General features: G+C 49.7%; 7 protein-coding genes across 7 annotated transcripts; 4 read left to right on the forward strand and 3 right to left on the reverse strand.

Annotated features, from left to right (window-relative positions):
* Positions 1 to 153: 153 nt before the first annotated feature.
* On the forward strand, positions 154 to 1,544 carry N7447_004986 (aminotransferase class I/II-fold pyridoxal phosphate-dependent enzyme; the record flags this gene model as incomplete). The annotated part of the gene is made up of 3 exons (XM_057229248.1): positions 154 to 961; positions 1,021 to 1,163; positions 1,218 to 1,544. The coding sequence occupies 3 exons, from the start codon at positions 154 to 156 to the stop codon at positions 1,542 to 1,544; spliced, it is 1,278 nt and encodes a 425-aa protein (XP_057084338.1).
* A 419-nt stretch (positions 1,545 to 1,963) lies between these two features.
* N7447_004987 (ATPase P-type K/Mg/Cd/Cu/Zn/Na/Ca/Na/H-transporter) lies at positions 1,964 to 5,379 on the reverse strand (the record flags this gene model as incomplete). The annotated part of the gene is made up of 4 exons (XM_057229249.1): positions 1,964 to 2,623; positions 2,677 to 4,747; positions 4,806 to 5,071; positions 5,125 to 5,379. 4 exons carry the CDS (start codon positions 5,377 to 5,379, stop codon positions 1,964 to 1,966), a joined length of 3,252 nt encoding a protein of 1,083 aa, XP_057084339.1.
* Positions 5,380 to 6,279: 900 nt separating this feature from the next.
* On the forward strand, positions 6,280 to 7,227 carry N7447_004988 (RING finger protein; the record flags this gene model as incomplete). The annotated part of the gene is made up of 3 exons (XM_057229250.1): positions 6,280 to 6,368; positions 6,470 to 6,649; positions 6,951 to 7,227. 3 exons carry the CDS (start codon positions 6,280 to 6,282, stop codon positions 7,225 to 7,227), a joined length of 546 nt encoding a protein of 181 aa, XP_057084340.1.
* Positions 7,228 to 7,920: 693 nt separating this feature from the next.
* N7447_004989 (cytidine deaminase family protein) lies at positions 7,921 to 8,316 on the forward strand (the record flags this gene model as incomplete). The annotated part of the gene is made up of 1 exon (XM_057229251.1): positions 7,921 to 8,316. One exon carries the CDS (start codon positions 7,921 to 7,923, stop codon positions 8,314 to 8,316), a length of 396 nt encoding a protein of 131 aa, XP_057084341.1.
* A 91-nt stretch (positions 8,317 to 8,407) lies between these two features.
* On the reverse strand, positions 8,408 to 9,501 carry pmeA (putative pectin methylesterase; the record flags this gene model as incomplete). The annotated part of the gene is made up of 3 exons (XM_057229252.1): positions 8,408 to 8,832; positions 8,897 to 9,009; positions 9,062 to 9,501. 3 exons carry the CDS (start codon positions 9,499 to 9,501, stop codon positions 8,408 to 8,410), a joined length of 978 nt encoding a protein of 325 aa, XP_057084342.1.
* Positions 9,502 to 10,169: 668 nt separating this feature from the next.
* Positions 10,170 to 11,440, forward strand: N7447_004991 (putative extracellular exo-polygalacturonase; the record flags this gene model as incomplete). Its single annotated transcript, XM_057229253.1, has 2 exons — positions 10,170 to 10,570; positions 10,633 to 11,440. The coding sequence occupies 2 exons, from the start codon at positions 10,170 to 10,172 to the stop codon at positions 11,438 to 11,440; spliced, it is 1,209 nt and encodes a 402-aa protein (XP_057084343.1).
* A 166-nt stretch (positions 11,441 to 11,606) lies between these two features.
* N7447_004992 (putative 2-methylcitrate dehydratase) lies at positions 11,607 to 13,387 on the reverse strand (the record flags this gene model as incomplete). The annotated part of the gene is made up of 3 exons (XM_057229254.1): positions 11,607 to 12,223; positions 12,295 to 13,072; positions 13,133 to 13,387. 3 exons carry the CDS (start codon positions 13,385 to 13,387, stop codon positions 11,607 to 11,609), a joined length of 1,650 nt encoding a protein of 549 aa, XP_057084344.1.
* Positions 13,388 to 13,768: the final 381 nt, after the last annotated feature.

Consider the following 13,768-nt stretch of genomic DNA (forward strand, 5'->3'; position numbering starts at 1 on the left):
GATTCTCCCTGTTGGGTCTCTCAACGACTTGTACCTGTTGGCTTTTGGGGAATCCGTTCAATCTCAACATAAACTAAAAATAAAGCGGGCCTGTGGATAACGTGGATTAGGAACAGGTACGGGAGAATTGACATCAATTGGCATTAATTGATCATGAAAGCCGATATGACTGCTACTCCATCGGAGACATCGAGGACAGCAGCGCCAAAAACCCTCGTTGACACCCTATCCGCCGCGTTATCGCACCGGGAAGCCAAATCTGCCCGTCGGCGGCTGACCGTTTTACCCCGGACAGCTGTGGATTTCTCCTCCAATGACTTTCTGTCACTGTCAACGTCGTCTGCATACCGAGAGCGCTTTCTGGCACTTTTGAACAACACCCCGCCATCATTTCCCCTTGCCAGCGGGGGTTCTCGGCTTTTAGACGGGAATTCGGCCTACGCGGAAGAGCTCGAGAACTTTGTCGCAACATTCCATCAAGCCCCCACAGCACTTCTATTCAACTCCGGATACGACGCCAATGTCGGCGTACTATCCAGTCTTCCCCAGCCAGGCGATGTCATTTTGTACGATGAGCTTATTCACGCTAGTGCTCATGAGGGCATGCGTCTGTCGCGGGCCGGTGCTCGGAAGATGTTTGCCCACAGTTCGCCAATTGGCTTGAGAGAGGCTCTGCAGTCACAAATAGCTGAAGATTCAGCAATTGTGGAAGGCACTCGCAATGTCTTCGTGCTCATTGAGTCTATCTACAGCATGGACGGCGATGTTGCTCCCATCAAGGAGTTTATCGCGGTTGTTGATGAGCTGCTACCTCACGGTAATGGATATTTCTATGTCGACGAAGCGCATGCGACTGGTGTATTTGGACCAAGAGGTGCTGGTGTGGTTCAAGAGCTCGGTGTTCAAGATCGCATGTTCATCCGAGTGCACACATTCGGCAAGGCACTAGCGAGTCACGGAGGTTTGTTGTCTTGTCTTTTCCATCCTCCCTTGGAATACACCCGACTGACCTTTATCCAGCCATGGTTCTCTGTAGACCAGAGACAAGGGATTATCTGATCAACTATGCCCGGAGTTTGATCTATACCACCGCTCTAGGATTCCCATTCCTGGCATCGATTCGCGCATCCTATGAGCTCCTGTCATCTGGTGAAACTGAATCAGTGAGTCGATCCTGACTTCCAGACCCTACTACCCAACAGCTAACTTGGTCGCAGTTACAACGCCGGCTTCAGGAATTGATTCGCCATCTCCGACAACGGCTTGATGGCCTTCATACATACCAATCAGTCATGTTCGAAGTCGATCATTTCCCCACATCTCCCATTATCTCCCTTCGCACCTCGCAGCCACGACAGCTAGCGAGTCTCTGTCAGGAAAACGGATTCATTGTTCGAGCGATCATGCCCCCGACAATTCCCGAAGGAAAGGAGCGGGTGCGAGTGTGTTTGCATGCGGGAAACACCGAGGCAGAAATTGATGGTTTGACGCGGATGATTCAATCTTGGCTTGATCAAAGCCACAGAAATGCGTCAAAATTATAGAAGTACGAGGTACTTTGATTTGCATCTCCATAGGCATTGTCTGCTGGTAAAACTTGGAAATTTTCAACTTCAGGTAGATTTCTATTGGACCCATTGTATTTAGATTCCCATATTTCATATATATCTCACCATCGTCAATCAAGTCAGATTATAAAATTATACATATTTGCATATTCTGTTACTCAGGGGCATTTCGTTAATCTAGGAGCTCCCCCTGTTTAAAGGTATAGGTAGTTTGCACACCACTTCAGAGATATACACGAATAGAGCTATCTTTGAGTAAAAATCATGGGATTTCAAAATAAAACTGATGGTATATGTCTAATAAACAAATAATCTGTAACAAATGCAGTACAGTACCTTAAATCACATAAGCAGACGCACGCTATAGGGTAAATGCTCATTAAAATCAAGACCACCTAGACCATAGATTGCTCCACCTTTACCTCACTGCCTTGAGTATCCGAGCGGTCCATGGTAGTATAACGACTAAAATCTCTCAGACCACGATGCTCACTGCCCGGTTCATTACCCCGAGCTGCAGCCTTTTGGTCCTGGCGACGGAAGTAAACACGCTTGCACCACTTCCAGCTCTCGATGCCGAGGAAGAAAAGGATCGTCTCAACAAACACAATACCCCATTCCCAGGTGATACTGCTATGCATGAAAACGCTGTGGTTGATAACGGGGATGTAGAGGATAGGGAACGCAAGAACGAAACCAGTCATGATACCAAAGAAGAGGAACTTGTTGCGCCAGATATCATGCATCCACTGAGTATAGGGTTTCTTTGAGTTGGGCTGCATCTGGAAGAAGCTGCGACGCAAGTGCATCATCTCCCAGGCGAGGAAAAGGGCGAACCAGGTCATGCAGGTGAAGGTAGTGGCGCGGGCGCGGAAAACTGTCTCACAGTTGTAGGGTTTGTTGGGGTCGTTGTATTCTGTGTTGCATCCCATGGCGAGATCACCGTCACCCCACTTGAACATAACGAGAGAGAATGCTGACAGACAGAGGCCGGCCATCCAGACTCCGTAGACGAGGGTATCGATGATGATTTCCCAGGTAAAGATACCTTGTTTCTGTGGTTTGTTAGTAAGTTGAACTGTAAAGGAAAGGGTTTGGAGGAACTTACGCTCTGCGGTGGCCGGTCCATCACTTCGGGGGCGGCGATCTCCATTCCCAGGCCCATATCAGGAAGACCAGAGGTAATCATGATAATCCAGATGATCTCAACGGGGGAAATAGGGAAGACAGACTGGTTGCTCTCATCCTTGAAGGCCAAACCAATAAGCAGGGTGATAGCCAAAGCAACATTTTCTGCGAGAAGATGCAGAACGAATTTCTGGATGTTATCGAAAATTCGACGACCTTCTTCAATACCGTTGATAATGGAAGCAAAGTTATCATCGGACAACACTAGTTCGGAAGCATCCTTGGCCACATCAGAGCCATTCTGACCCATGGCAATACCGACATCAGCCCGCTTGAGCGAGGGAGAGTCGTTAACTCCGTCACCGGTCATAGCCACAAAGCGCCCACGACGATGTAGAGCATCGATCATGCGAACCTTCGTATTAGGTGCGCAGCGAGCAATAACCAATGGAAGGGTGGGAAGTTGATCGATCTCGTCTTCAGTCAATTTATCAAACTGGGAAGCCGTCATAACCATCGCGTCAGCAACGTCCTTAGCGATCATATCCATATTCGCAGGAATGATTCCGACTTGCGCTGCGATCGCACGCGCAGTACCGGGATGATCACCAGTAACCATATGCACGGAAATTCCAGCCTTGTAACACAGGGCAATAGCTCCAGCCGTCTCCGGACGAGGAGGATCATAGAGACCGATCAGGCCGTAGAAACACAATTCATTCTCGACCTCCTCGCGGGGCAGAGGGTCGCCACCTTCTTTTGCGGGGGAGGTGTTCTCGCGGCCGGCCATGGCGAGCACCCGGAGACCCTCTTTAGCCAAAGCCTCCATGTTCTGCAAGATTTCATCGCGGATTTCATCGTTGATAGGAACAGGGTCGGAATCAGGCTTCCATTTGATAGTGGTGCACGCGTCGAGAACACGTTCGACAGCGCCCTTGGTGAAAATCATTTCGTGGCTCTTCTCTGAGTTCTCGTCGCGCTTTGAGAAAATAACAGACATTTTCTTCACGCTTGAGTCGAATGGATACTCGGCCTTTTGTTGCCAGACCGGCTTGTCGCCCTTGGTCCATCGATCCAGACCCCAGTTAAATCGAGAGGCGAAGACCTGAATGGCAATGTCGGTGGGTTCGCCGCGAGCCTGCCATCCCTCAGTGGCACTTTGGTGAAGATGGGCCAGGTTGGCCATGGCAGTGACATTGAGGAAGGCCTTGAGCTCATCGTTGTCTTTCAACAGGTCCTCTGGCGATGCTACATCACCCTCTTCCTTCCCACCCAGTTTGACCGGAGGCTCAGCCATCAAGCTCAACTCACCGTCGGTAGGGTTGAGAGGCTCATTCGAAGCACCGACTAAGTAAGTTCCCACAGATGGAATCCAAGCCCTCTTTACGACCATGCGACCTTGGGTCAGAGTACCAGTCTTGTCTGAGCAGATATTGGTGACGGCACCGAGTGCCTCCAAGGAATCCAGTTTCCGGACAATGACATGACGCTTGACCATCTGTTTCGTTCCAACGGCCATAGTGATTGTCAACACAACCACCAAGCAAGCCGGAATCATAGCCAGACCAGTCGCGACCGCATAGATGATAACTTCGCTATCACCGCGCCAGTCATTCGACGCAGCAACAACAATCGCAAAAACAACAGCAATGGCGAAGAGTAAGAGTGCCAGCTTAGACAGTTTCCGCTGCAAAGGTGTACCAACATTAGTACCCAAGAACCGGCCGATGGCATCAGTGGTCGTCAATGTCCAAGCCTGGATATACCATCTCTTCTTTGTTTCGCCTTCAGGTCCGCGCTTAACGGGGCGACGCTTCGAGTCGGTTCCACGGAGGGCTTGAGCGATAGCTCCAATCTCGGTTCTCATTCCGGTCCCCACGACGATACCGCGAGCACGTCCTCGCGTCACAGTTGAGGAGCTGTAGGCGATGTTGAGTCTGTCGCCTGGGCCGGTGTCGACGTCAAAGATGGCATTTGCGTCTTTCTGGACCGGGAGGGACTCGCCGGTCAACAGTGCTTCATCGGTTTCGAAGTTGAATGCTTCAACGAGTCTGCGAAAGAGTTAGATTGGGGTTCTGGTATATTCTATGCGGGGGTTGCGGTACACACCTCACATCCGCAGGAACAGTGTCTCCCACTTTCAGTTCGACCATGTCACCGGGGACGATATCATTTGCGGGGATGGTTGCCGTTTTTCCATCACGGGAGACTACACCTGTAGGCGAGCTAAGGGATCGTAGCGAGTCCATGGTCTTCTCGGCAGCGTAGTCCTGGTAGACACCGACGACGATGTTCAGAGCGATGACGGCGGCGATGAAACCACTTTCGATCCAGGACTTGATGCCGAAACTGACAGCCATGGCGATGATAAGGACCTGTGATTTATTAACGATAATCCGTTGGAAGTCACTTCTGGCTTCTGACTTACCAGCATCATGGCGTTGGCGACCTGTCGAATGACAATCTTCGCCAAGGAGACGCCCTCGTCTCCTTCGAGCATATTCTGGCCATATTTCTCAACGCGCTGCTTGGCCTCTGCAGATGTCAACCCATCGTCGGAATTGGTTTGTAGTTCGCCGATGACATCTTCAAATGAGAGACTATGGGCGGGTTGGGAGAGAGGCTGTTGTGTATTGTCAGCGGGGCACTGAGGGCCTGGGCCCTTTTGGGCTTCCTGCGACATCAGGCGAACGGAGTGGTGTGTTTCTAGCTGAGTAGATTGGGCGAATTGAGTGAATTGAACGATGTACTTCTATGAGGCTCTTAAGGGGGCATCATAAAGAAGGAATGTGTAAGAGAATGACAGTCCATACACCGGAATTACTTTGAGTAATAGGTACACTTCTATGAAACAACCTTTTTTTTTTTTTCCTTCCGGGGGGATGTCTCAGAGTATAAATAAGATCACAAACTTGTCGATGGCGAACGGACGGCTGTTAAACCGGAAGTAATCTGATGGAAATGGCGTCCGACATCCGGGGAACCAGCAATCATGATAGCCTGACATCCAATCAGCTTCCATCCCCAGGTCTCGGTATTAAGATCTTTCTTGGCATGTCATGTTCAATTGCCCCATTGAGTTGATGACGCAAACGATTCTAGGCGAGGTCTCAGCCGTCGCGCACGCGACAATTCTCCGATTATGATTGGTGCGGAGGCCTCTTGGCATTTCCTTGGCTGGATAGGTCGTCGCCCTTGGTTGCTCTGGTTTATTTCCCACTTCTTGGCGCCTTGGCTCTTGGCTCTTGGAAGTTCTTGGCATTTTGGGGCTCGAGAGTCCCTCCGCTTCAAATCCACCTATTTCTCCGGGGACATTTTCTACTCTCGTGAGGCAAAAAACCGATTAAACTGGTTTTTTTTTTTTTTTTTTTGCCTCCAATAATGGGAGATCGGCTTTTATTGGATATACGGTGCCTGAATACATGATTGACCCGAATGATCCGATCCAGGTTGCACATTGTCTCACGCTACGCTATCCCTCTATTTTTATTGGGTCTATTGGGCGATATTGCAATTCTTTATTTTATTATTTTCTTCTCGTATCTTCTTCGCTTGGACCCAGAACCCATATGATCACCCACTCATGGCGGACAATTCCATGCCCCGGGAGGAGATAATCGGGGTTGTGATTGGGGCCGTTGCGCTGTTTTCCCTGATCAGCATGATTCCGGTGTGAGTACATAGGGCCGATGGTCTTGGCTCCCCCGCTTTATGCATACAAATTGTTCTCGAAGCTCTGACTTGCCGATCACTAATTTGTATTTTCGACTCAGGATGATCATGTGGCATCACCGACGACGGGCAGCCATGGGGGCAATGGCCCAAACTACGGTTCTCCCACCGGTCTATCAGGTACAGTTGCAGAACGTGTTGGGTCAACCGGTGTCTGTGGACCGGTGGTTGGAAGAACAAAACGTGCCCACCAGTGCCCAGCAATACGGCCAAGATACTTGGTAAGTGTGATATCTCAGCATTCCACCGGTCTCCGATTCCGGCTCCCCCTCCTTGAACTTCTTGGCCCTGCGGCTCGATGATGTAGTGCGGGGACACTAGGGCTAGGCTCTGGGTCCCTCCGCCCTATCGGGATCGACGAGTTCTTGTCGAGGCGGGTTCATGTTTCTGGGCAAAGTCTCGCCCGCAAATACCCCCCTGCCAATTTGCGTTCCTAGATAAACACATCGTGGTCTAATAACAGACTACGCCATCCTGGACAAATCGTCTGAATCTTCTAGAATTAAGCTAACTTTCGCCCAGCCCCATCTGTCTATCAGCACTGTCGTCATCTCCATACCTCGCCTGTCCCGATCCATCCGTTCTGGCCCGTGACCAGCATCACAACCCGACTACACGGCCAGACCCCCGCTGCTCATGCGGGGCACGGCATTGCCCACCCGGTAGCGAGGTTCTCGTACTAAATCGCTGCAAGCATGCCTTCCACCTAGATTGTCTCAAATCCTGGTTTGAATACCGTCGGTACAAGTGCCCAATCTGCCAAGCTTCGTATTCGCCAGAGGAAGAAGCACGAGGATAATTTCCGGAAAGAATGACTTCCTTCTGCATGCATACCCTCCAAAGTTTGCCCAGTGGGATCACTACAGCTTCTTGCTTTTTCTTCGCGATTTTTCTCTTCTTCGCTTTGCTTTCGCCTTTGAGTTTTTCTTTTCTGCGTCATTTTTTTCTTTAAGATATCCCTCAGCGTGACACGAAGCATGTTAATTCAGCTATTTGATCCACATTCATACATATTTTGTCCATCTCTCCAAATAGGCCTTAGGGGAAGACCTTGTTTTATGTATTCATACGCAAACATAATAGAGGGAACTACATTCACTACGGTAGTGATACAAAAAAGCCTATTCCGACCGAATGGACATTTTCATGGCGTAGTTGGACCCCTTTCAAGGGATGATCTGCTCAACACTTTCCTCCTAATGTGCTTTTCACATCATCTCCTTACACCAGGACGTATATACTAAAGTATCATGATCGTAGACTCTCTTCCGCAACAATCACATCTGAGCAATCGGGCACCGGAATAGGAAATTTATCTTAGGACCCCGCTATGGAGACAACTTTTAAACTGCTTCTCCTTTTTTTTCTCAAAACATATACAAACTCCGTACATATTGGCATCTACATCTAGACTCTCCTGGTCGGAGACGTCCTTATTATATTGCACATACCTCTATCAACACGAAAACATCGAATCCCTTCATCCGTCATTATGGACTTAACTCCCGAAGAAACCAACCTCGTCGAGATCGCAAGAACAACAATCAATGCAATCCCCAAGTCCGATGCTCACAGCGTAGCCAGCGCAGCCCTAACGGCCAATGGCCAAGTTTTCACTGGTGTGAACGTATTTCACTTTACAGGCGGACCATGTGCCGAACTCGTGGTGCTCGGTGTAGCCGCGGGTGCCGGGACTCCCCGTCTATCGCATATTGTTGCTGTCGGGGAAGACGGCCACGATGGAGTGATTCTCAATCCCTGCGGTCGGTGTCGACAGGTGCTGCATGATTTGCACCCCGGGATTCAGGTTATTGTGCAGAAGGGTGGGGAGGTGGAATCTGTCTCTATTGATGAGTTGTTGCCTTATTCTTATGAGCCTAGGGACTAAGGATTTTGTAAATATACAATATATCCATGAATACAAGCAACACACCATTAAAATACATTTCCACAACCTAGACCCTGGTCTCCATAGTCCATTAATAGCTCGAGTCAATCCAATTAGCATAATCACTACCCAAAACCGTCTTCTTCGTGACCGCCGCCGAGATCGCAGTTTCATACAGGCGCGCAGAAGTATCCGACCCATCTCCAGAATTGTTAAACTCATAGTAGAATGGTGTAGCACCCTCCGCCATTGTCGCCCATCCCTTAGGATTGATCAAACTACCCAACTTGGAGTTCTGGTAGATGACGCGAGCAAGTCCTCGCCACGGACGGCCAAGGTATACAGTGCCATCACTAGTTCCAGACGCAGCCTTAATGTTGCAGCTATCAATTGCATACCAGGCCGTGTCAGTGACTGTCTCGCGCGAGCTGGCGGTGATATAACCAGGGCCGTTGGAGACGATATCGCAGTTGCCGAACCAGGCGGAGGCGGCGCCGAAGATGTAATCCACGGATCCTAGGAATCGTTAGTGTGCAAAGGTGAGGTGGATAGATATTACAGAAAATGACTGATGACTTACCCTGAATCCTGGAGTTGATATAGTACTGTGTTCCCGACTTGGCGTACAGGGTATCCTGGTATCCAAGGAACTGGCATGCATAGAAGCCAAGTCTATCGGCATTGGCGACGAGTCTGGTATAGTGAGTAAGTAATTCAAATATCAAGGCAAGAAATGAATACTCACGCAACAGCCTGGGCACCAGTCCCGTACCCATTCACCACGTTGATGTTATACATCTTAAACCCAGCGGAGACAACATTCACAGTAGCACTCTTATCCAGTGAGCCGGCCTCAGGCGAAGAGATGGTATGGGTAATAGTAACAGTGTTCTCCTTATACGTCTGTGTATCAACAGTCTGACCATACAAAGTCAGACCACCGGCGTATTTGATAGTAATCTGCTCGTTGTATGTGCCGCTTGCGATATAGATACAAGCCGCCGCCGAGGATGAGCCGAGAGCAGTCAAGGCATCGCCGATAGTCGAGTATTTTCCACTCGAGCCGACTGTCAAGCAACCTGATGGGGCACTAGTCATGGTTGCGCGAGTGGCTAGTTCGGCGGGTGCGCCCAGAACATCTGTCCCGAGGGATAGGGCTGTGAGGAGGAGGGTGCGTAGATGCATTTGGTAGGGATTGTTGATTTACCGGGGAGAAGGGAATGATTGTCGGACTATATGCACTTTAAGATACATTATCTGAGGTGAGACTGTCATGCGAAAGTTGTTTCAAGGGTGAGGATCCTCCGTGTCCACCGGAGCTATAGTTGATGAGACATACTATTCTCCACTCCGAGGTATTTTTATAAATGAGAAGCTTTCCTCGGCCATTGCTATCTTTAGTCAGGGGTAAATGTATTTAGGGAATTTATCCCCAGCATATTAATTGTCTCATTCCTCTCAATTTGATACTTGTCTCACGGAGGTCCACAACATTCCGGAACTCGTGGCTTTAAGGGAAGTGTATATGCAGTGTAAATCATATATCCGGGGTAATCAACGTCAAAGATTCACCGGATAACAACTCAGGTAATTATTGCTGAAGAATGAAGAAATGATATTCACCGAAGAAAAATATATTCCTCGAATGACGGGGCTGACGCTAAAGCGGAGGCGTTTCAGGTTGTCTTATTTTCTCCGTTGACAAAACATTGGAGTCGTCCACATGCAAAATGTAAAACACTAGGGAGAAAAGGAGAGGAGAAAGGAGAACGGAAAAGTTATAAGAGTGATAAATTCACTAGATACGCAGTTATCCCCAGGTTATAGCTGTGATGCCCTCACTCACTTGCGCCATGTCGATAACAAGATCCCTCGCAGCCTTTGCGCTCCTCACTTCAACTCTCGCCCTATCAGACAACACAAGACCTCTCAAGGCTCGTGATTCGGTTTGCACACCATCAGCCGGTGGATCTGCCTCAATCGACGATGTTCCCGCTATCACATCGGCAATTGCCTCATGCGGCAAGGGAGGCACTATAGTTATTCCCGCCGGCAAAACCTACTACCTGAACAGCGTACTAGATTTTGCGGGATGTGTTGGTTGTGATTTCCAAGTAGAAGGACTTTTGAAATTCAGCTCATCGACTGATCTCTGGGAGGGAGAGACAGCAATGATCAATGTCAAGAATATTGATGGACTTAAAATCAGATCTTTGACGGGAAGTGGAGTTATTGACGGAAATGGGCAAAATGCGTATGCATTTCTTTCCTTTCATTGTTTCGATCCTCATTTCAGTTTACTAATATCACATGTAGATGGGACCTTTTCGCGGCTGACAGCAGCTACGCCCGCCCAACCCTCCTCTACATCACCGGCGGCTCTAACATCGAGGTATCAAACCTTCGCCAAAAAAACCCGCCCAACGTGTTCAACTCCGTCAAAGGCAACACCAAGACCGTGATATTTGCTGATCTCACAATGGATGCCACATCCAAAAGCAAGAATGAGCCGAAGAACACAGACGGCTTCGACATCGGCGCCAGCACAGACGTCGTCATCAGCAATGTGAACGTGAAGAACGACGATGACTGTGTGGCATTCAAGCCCGGTGCAGACGGTGTCACAGTCACGGATATTACCTGCACCGGAAGCCATGGACTCTCGGTAGGATCACTGGGCAAGAGTTCCGCCGACTGGGTGAAGAATGTGCACGTGTCCGGCGCGACGATGATTGACTCGACTAAAGCGGCGGGTATCAAGACGTATCCCACTGGTGGAAGTCATGGCATGTCAACAGTGAGCAATGTTACCTTCACGGGTGTTGTGGTTGATGGGTGTGACTATGCAATCCAGATTCAGAGTTGCTATGGAGAGGATGCCGATTACTGCGTGGATAATCCTGGAAATGCGGATTTGAATGGTATCGTTTTTGAGAAGTTCAGTGGCACCACGAGTGGGAAGTATAAGGCTGTTACGGGCAGTCTTGCTTGTGGATCTGGTGGAACTTGTGATGTCAAGGTTGATGCATATACTGTTAAGGCGCCATCCGGGGGTAGTGAGGTGCTGTGTGCTAATACCCCGTCGAATTTGGGGGTGACATGCACACCCGGGGCCTCTGGCTAAGAATGAAGAGACCTATGTATAGTTACGTATAGTTATGTTGTGAATGGAAGAATACTGAAGAAACACTAAAAAAGGCTCTATACATTTTGCGGTATATAAAAGATATGTTCGTCATACACGTGTGATTTCCAGCACAGCACACCAGATCACCCGTTTATTCAATTGTTTACGAGGAGGCAATCACCTTATCCTTCACGTAGAGGTCGACATACTGGTCAACATCGTAGTTCTCCAGCTGAGAGCGGTTCCAGCCCAGCTCCAGAAGCTCATCGACGCGAGCCTTGTCAAAGTGCGCCTCGAGATGACGCTTGTACTTGGCCAGAATCTCAGGCTTAGCCTCCTCGCGGCGGAGACGGTGGCCCAGAGGAGCTTCGACGACGATCTCCTCGAGGACAGTGCCGTCGTTTAGGGTAACGGTCAGCGCGTTGGGGATGGTGCGCTTGGTGGGGTCGTGGTAGTCGGTGGTGAACTTGGTGTCCTCGACACAGCGGATCTTCTTGCGGAGATCCTCCAACAGAGGGGAGGTAGCGGCCTCGGAGCCATCAGCGTAGTCGCCGGCGGTCAAGCGGCCGAAGACAAGCATGGTGGCAACCATGTACTGCACACAGTGGTCACGGTCGGCGAAGTTATCCATCTCCTTGAACTGCTTGTCAATAATGCGGATGCATGCCTCGTGTGTGCGGTTGGTGATCTCCTTGATGTCCTTGGCACTCTTGCCCATGGACGCAAGCTTAGCGTTGACCTTTTCAGCGGCCTCAATGGCAGTTTGGGAGTGGAACTCGGCTATTAAATACGAATTAGCTGCTGTCAATTTTTATACGGTGTCATTTTCTGCAAAATATCCTTGCACTTACCAGGATAGGAAACCTTGAACAGAACGTTCTCCATGACGTAACTGCCGTAGGGGCGCTGGAACTGGAACTTCTTGCCCTTGAACAGGACATCGTAGAAGCCCCAGGTGGGGGCAGAGAGAACGGTACGGAGACCACCCTCGCCCTTCTGGACTTTAAGCACCAGGTTGACAGCGCGCTGGCAGGCGTCACCGGCAGCCCACGACTTACGCGACATGGTGTTGGGCGAGTGACGGTAGGTACGGAGAGACTGGCCGTCCACCCAAGCCTGGGTAATAGCATCGGCGGTCTGTTTCTCAGTGAGGCCCATCATCTTGGAGACGACAGCGGCGGTCGCAACCTTGACGAGAACAACGTGGTCGAGGCCGACCTTGTTGTAGGAGTTCTCCAGAGCCAGGACACCCTGGATCTCATGGGCTTTGATCATGGCCTCCAAAACATCATGGATCTTCAGGATCTTGCCATTGCCAAGGTTTCCGCCGGCGCGGTTTGTGCGCGAGATCCAATCGGCCACAGCCAAGATACCACCTAGGTTGTCCGAGGGGTGACCCCACTCGGCAGCGAGCCAGCAGTCATTATAGTCGAGCCAACGGATCATAGCACCAATGTTGAAAGCGCCATTTACGGGGTCTAGTTGGTAAGGTGTGCCAAACACACGGGTACCATTGGGGACAACAGTGCCTTCCACAACGGGGCCAAGGAGCTTTGTACACTCCTTGAATTTTAGAGCCTCCAATCCACAGCCAAGGGTGTCTAAGAACACCAGACGGGCAGTGTCAAACTGTACACAACAAATTTAGAATTAGCCGGTGCTCCATGTGACCGAGACGGGCTCACTTACTGCCAAGTCGGAATCCACCTTATAGTCGTGGATATAACTGGCCATATCCTGAATTTCAGGGTCGTAGGACTTATCGGTATGAACCGCCGGGGCGGCAGACTGACGAGCGGCCATTGTAGAGAAACGGGGAGTGCGAGTGCGAGGAACAGAGAAAGGAGAGATGGAGAGGGAAGAAGCCAAAGTGGGCAATCTGGAGATGCGGGCCAAAGTGCGGGGAGACGTGTGGGTCAAGCGTCTCACTGCGGGCAGAGACATTGTGAAAGAATTGGGAATATCGAATCTGAAGATCCAATGATACAATTGGAGGGGGGGAAGATGGCTTATTTAAAAACAAATGGATGAAAGGAGGAATGTTGGGGGAAAAGGGAGAAAATGGCCGGGGTTTAGTTCCAAGCTGACTTCATCCTGCCGAGGGTCGGTTACAGTCGGTTATTACTTCACTCTACCTATTGTACATCTATTTCCATTTGTTTATGAGATTAATTACCTTGTCTACAAATTGACAGGCCAATAATTGCACTATGACTTTGTCAATTGGACGAGTTTATTGCTACATTACCGTCTTTTAAACTCCCTAGTAGAAATCCGAGTATCGGATGTAAACAAGTGAGAAACAGACAATAGCTGAAAGATGCA

Source organism: Penicillium robsamsonii (genome assembly GCF_028829455.1).
Source record: "Penicillium robsamsonii strain IBT 29466 chromosome Unknown utg000003l_segment0_segment0, whole genome shotgun sequence".
Taxonomy (NCBI): Eukaryota; Fungi; Ascomycota; class Eurotiomycetes; order Eurotiales; family Aspergillaceae; genus Penicillium; species Penicillium robsamsonii.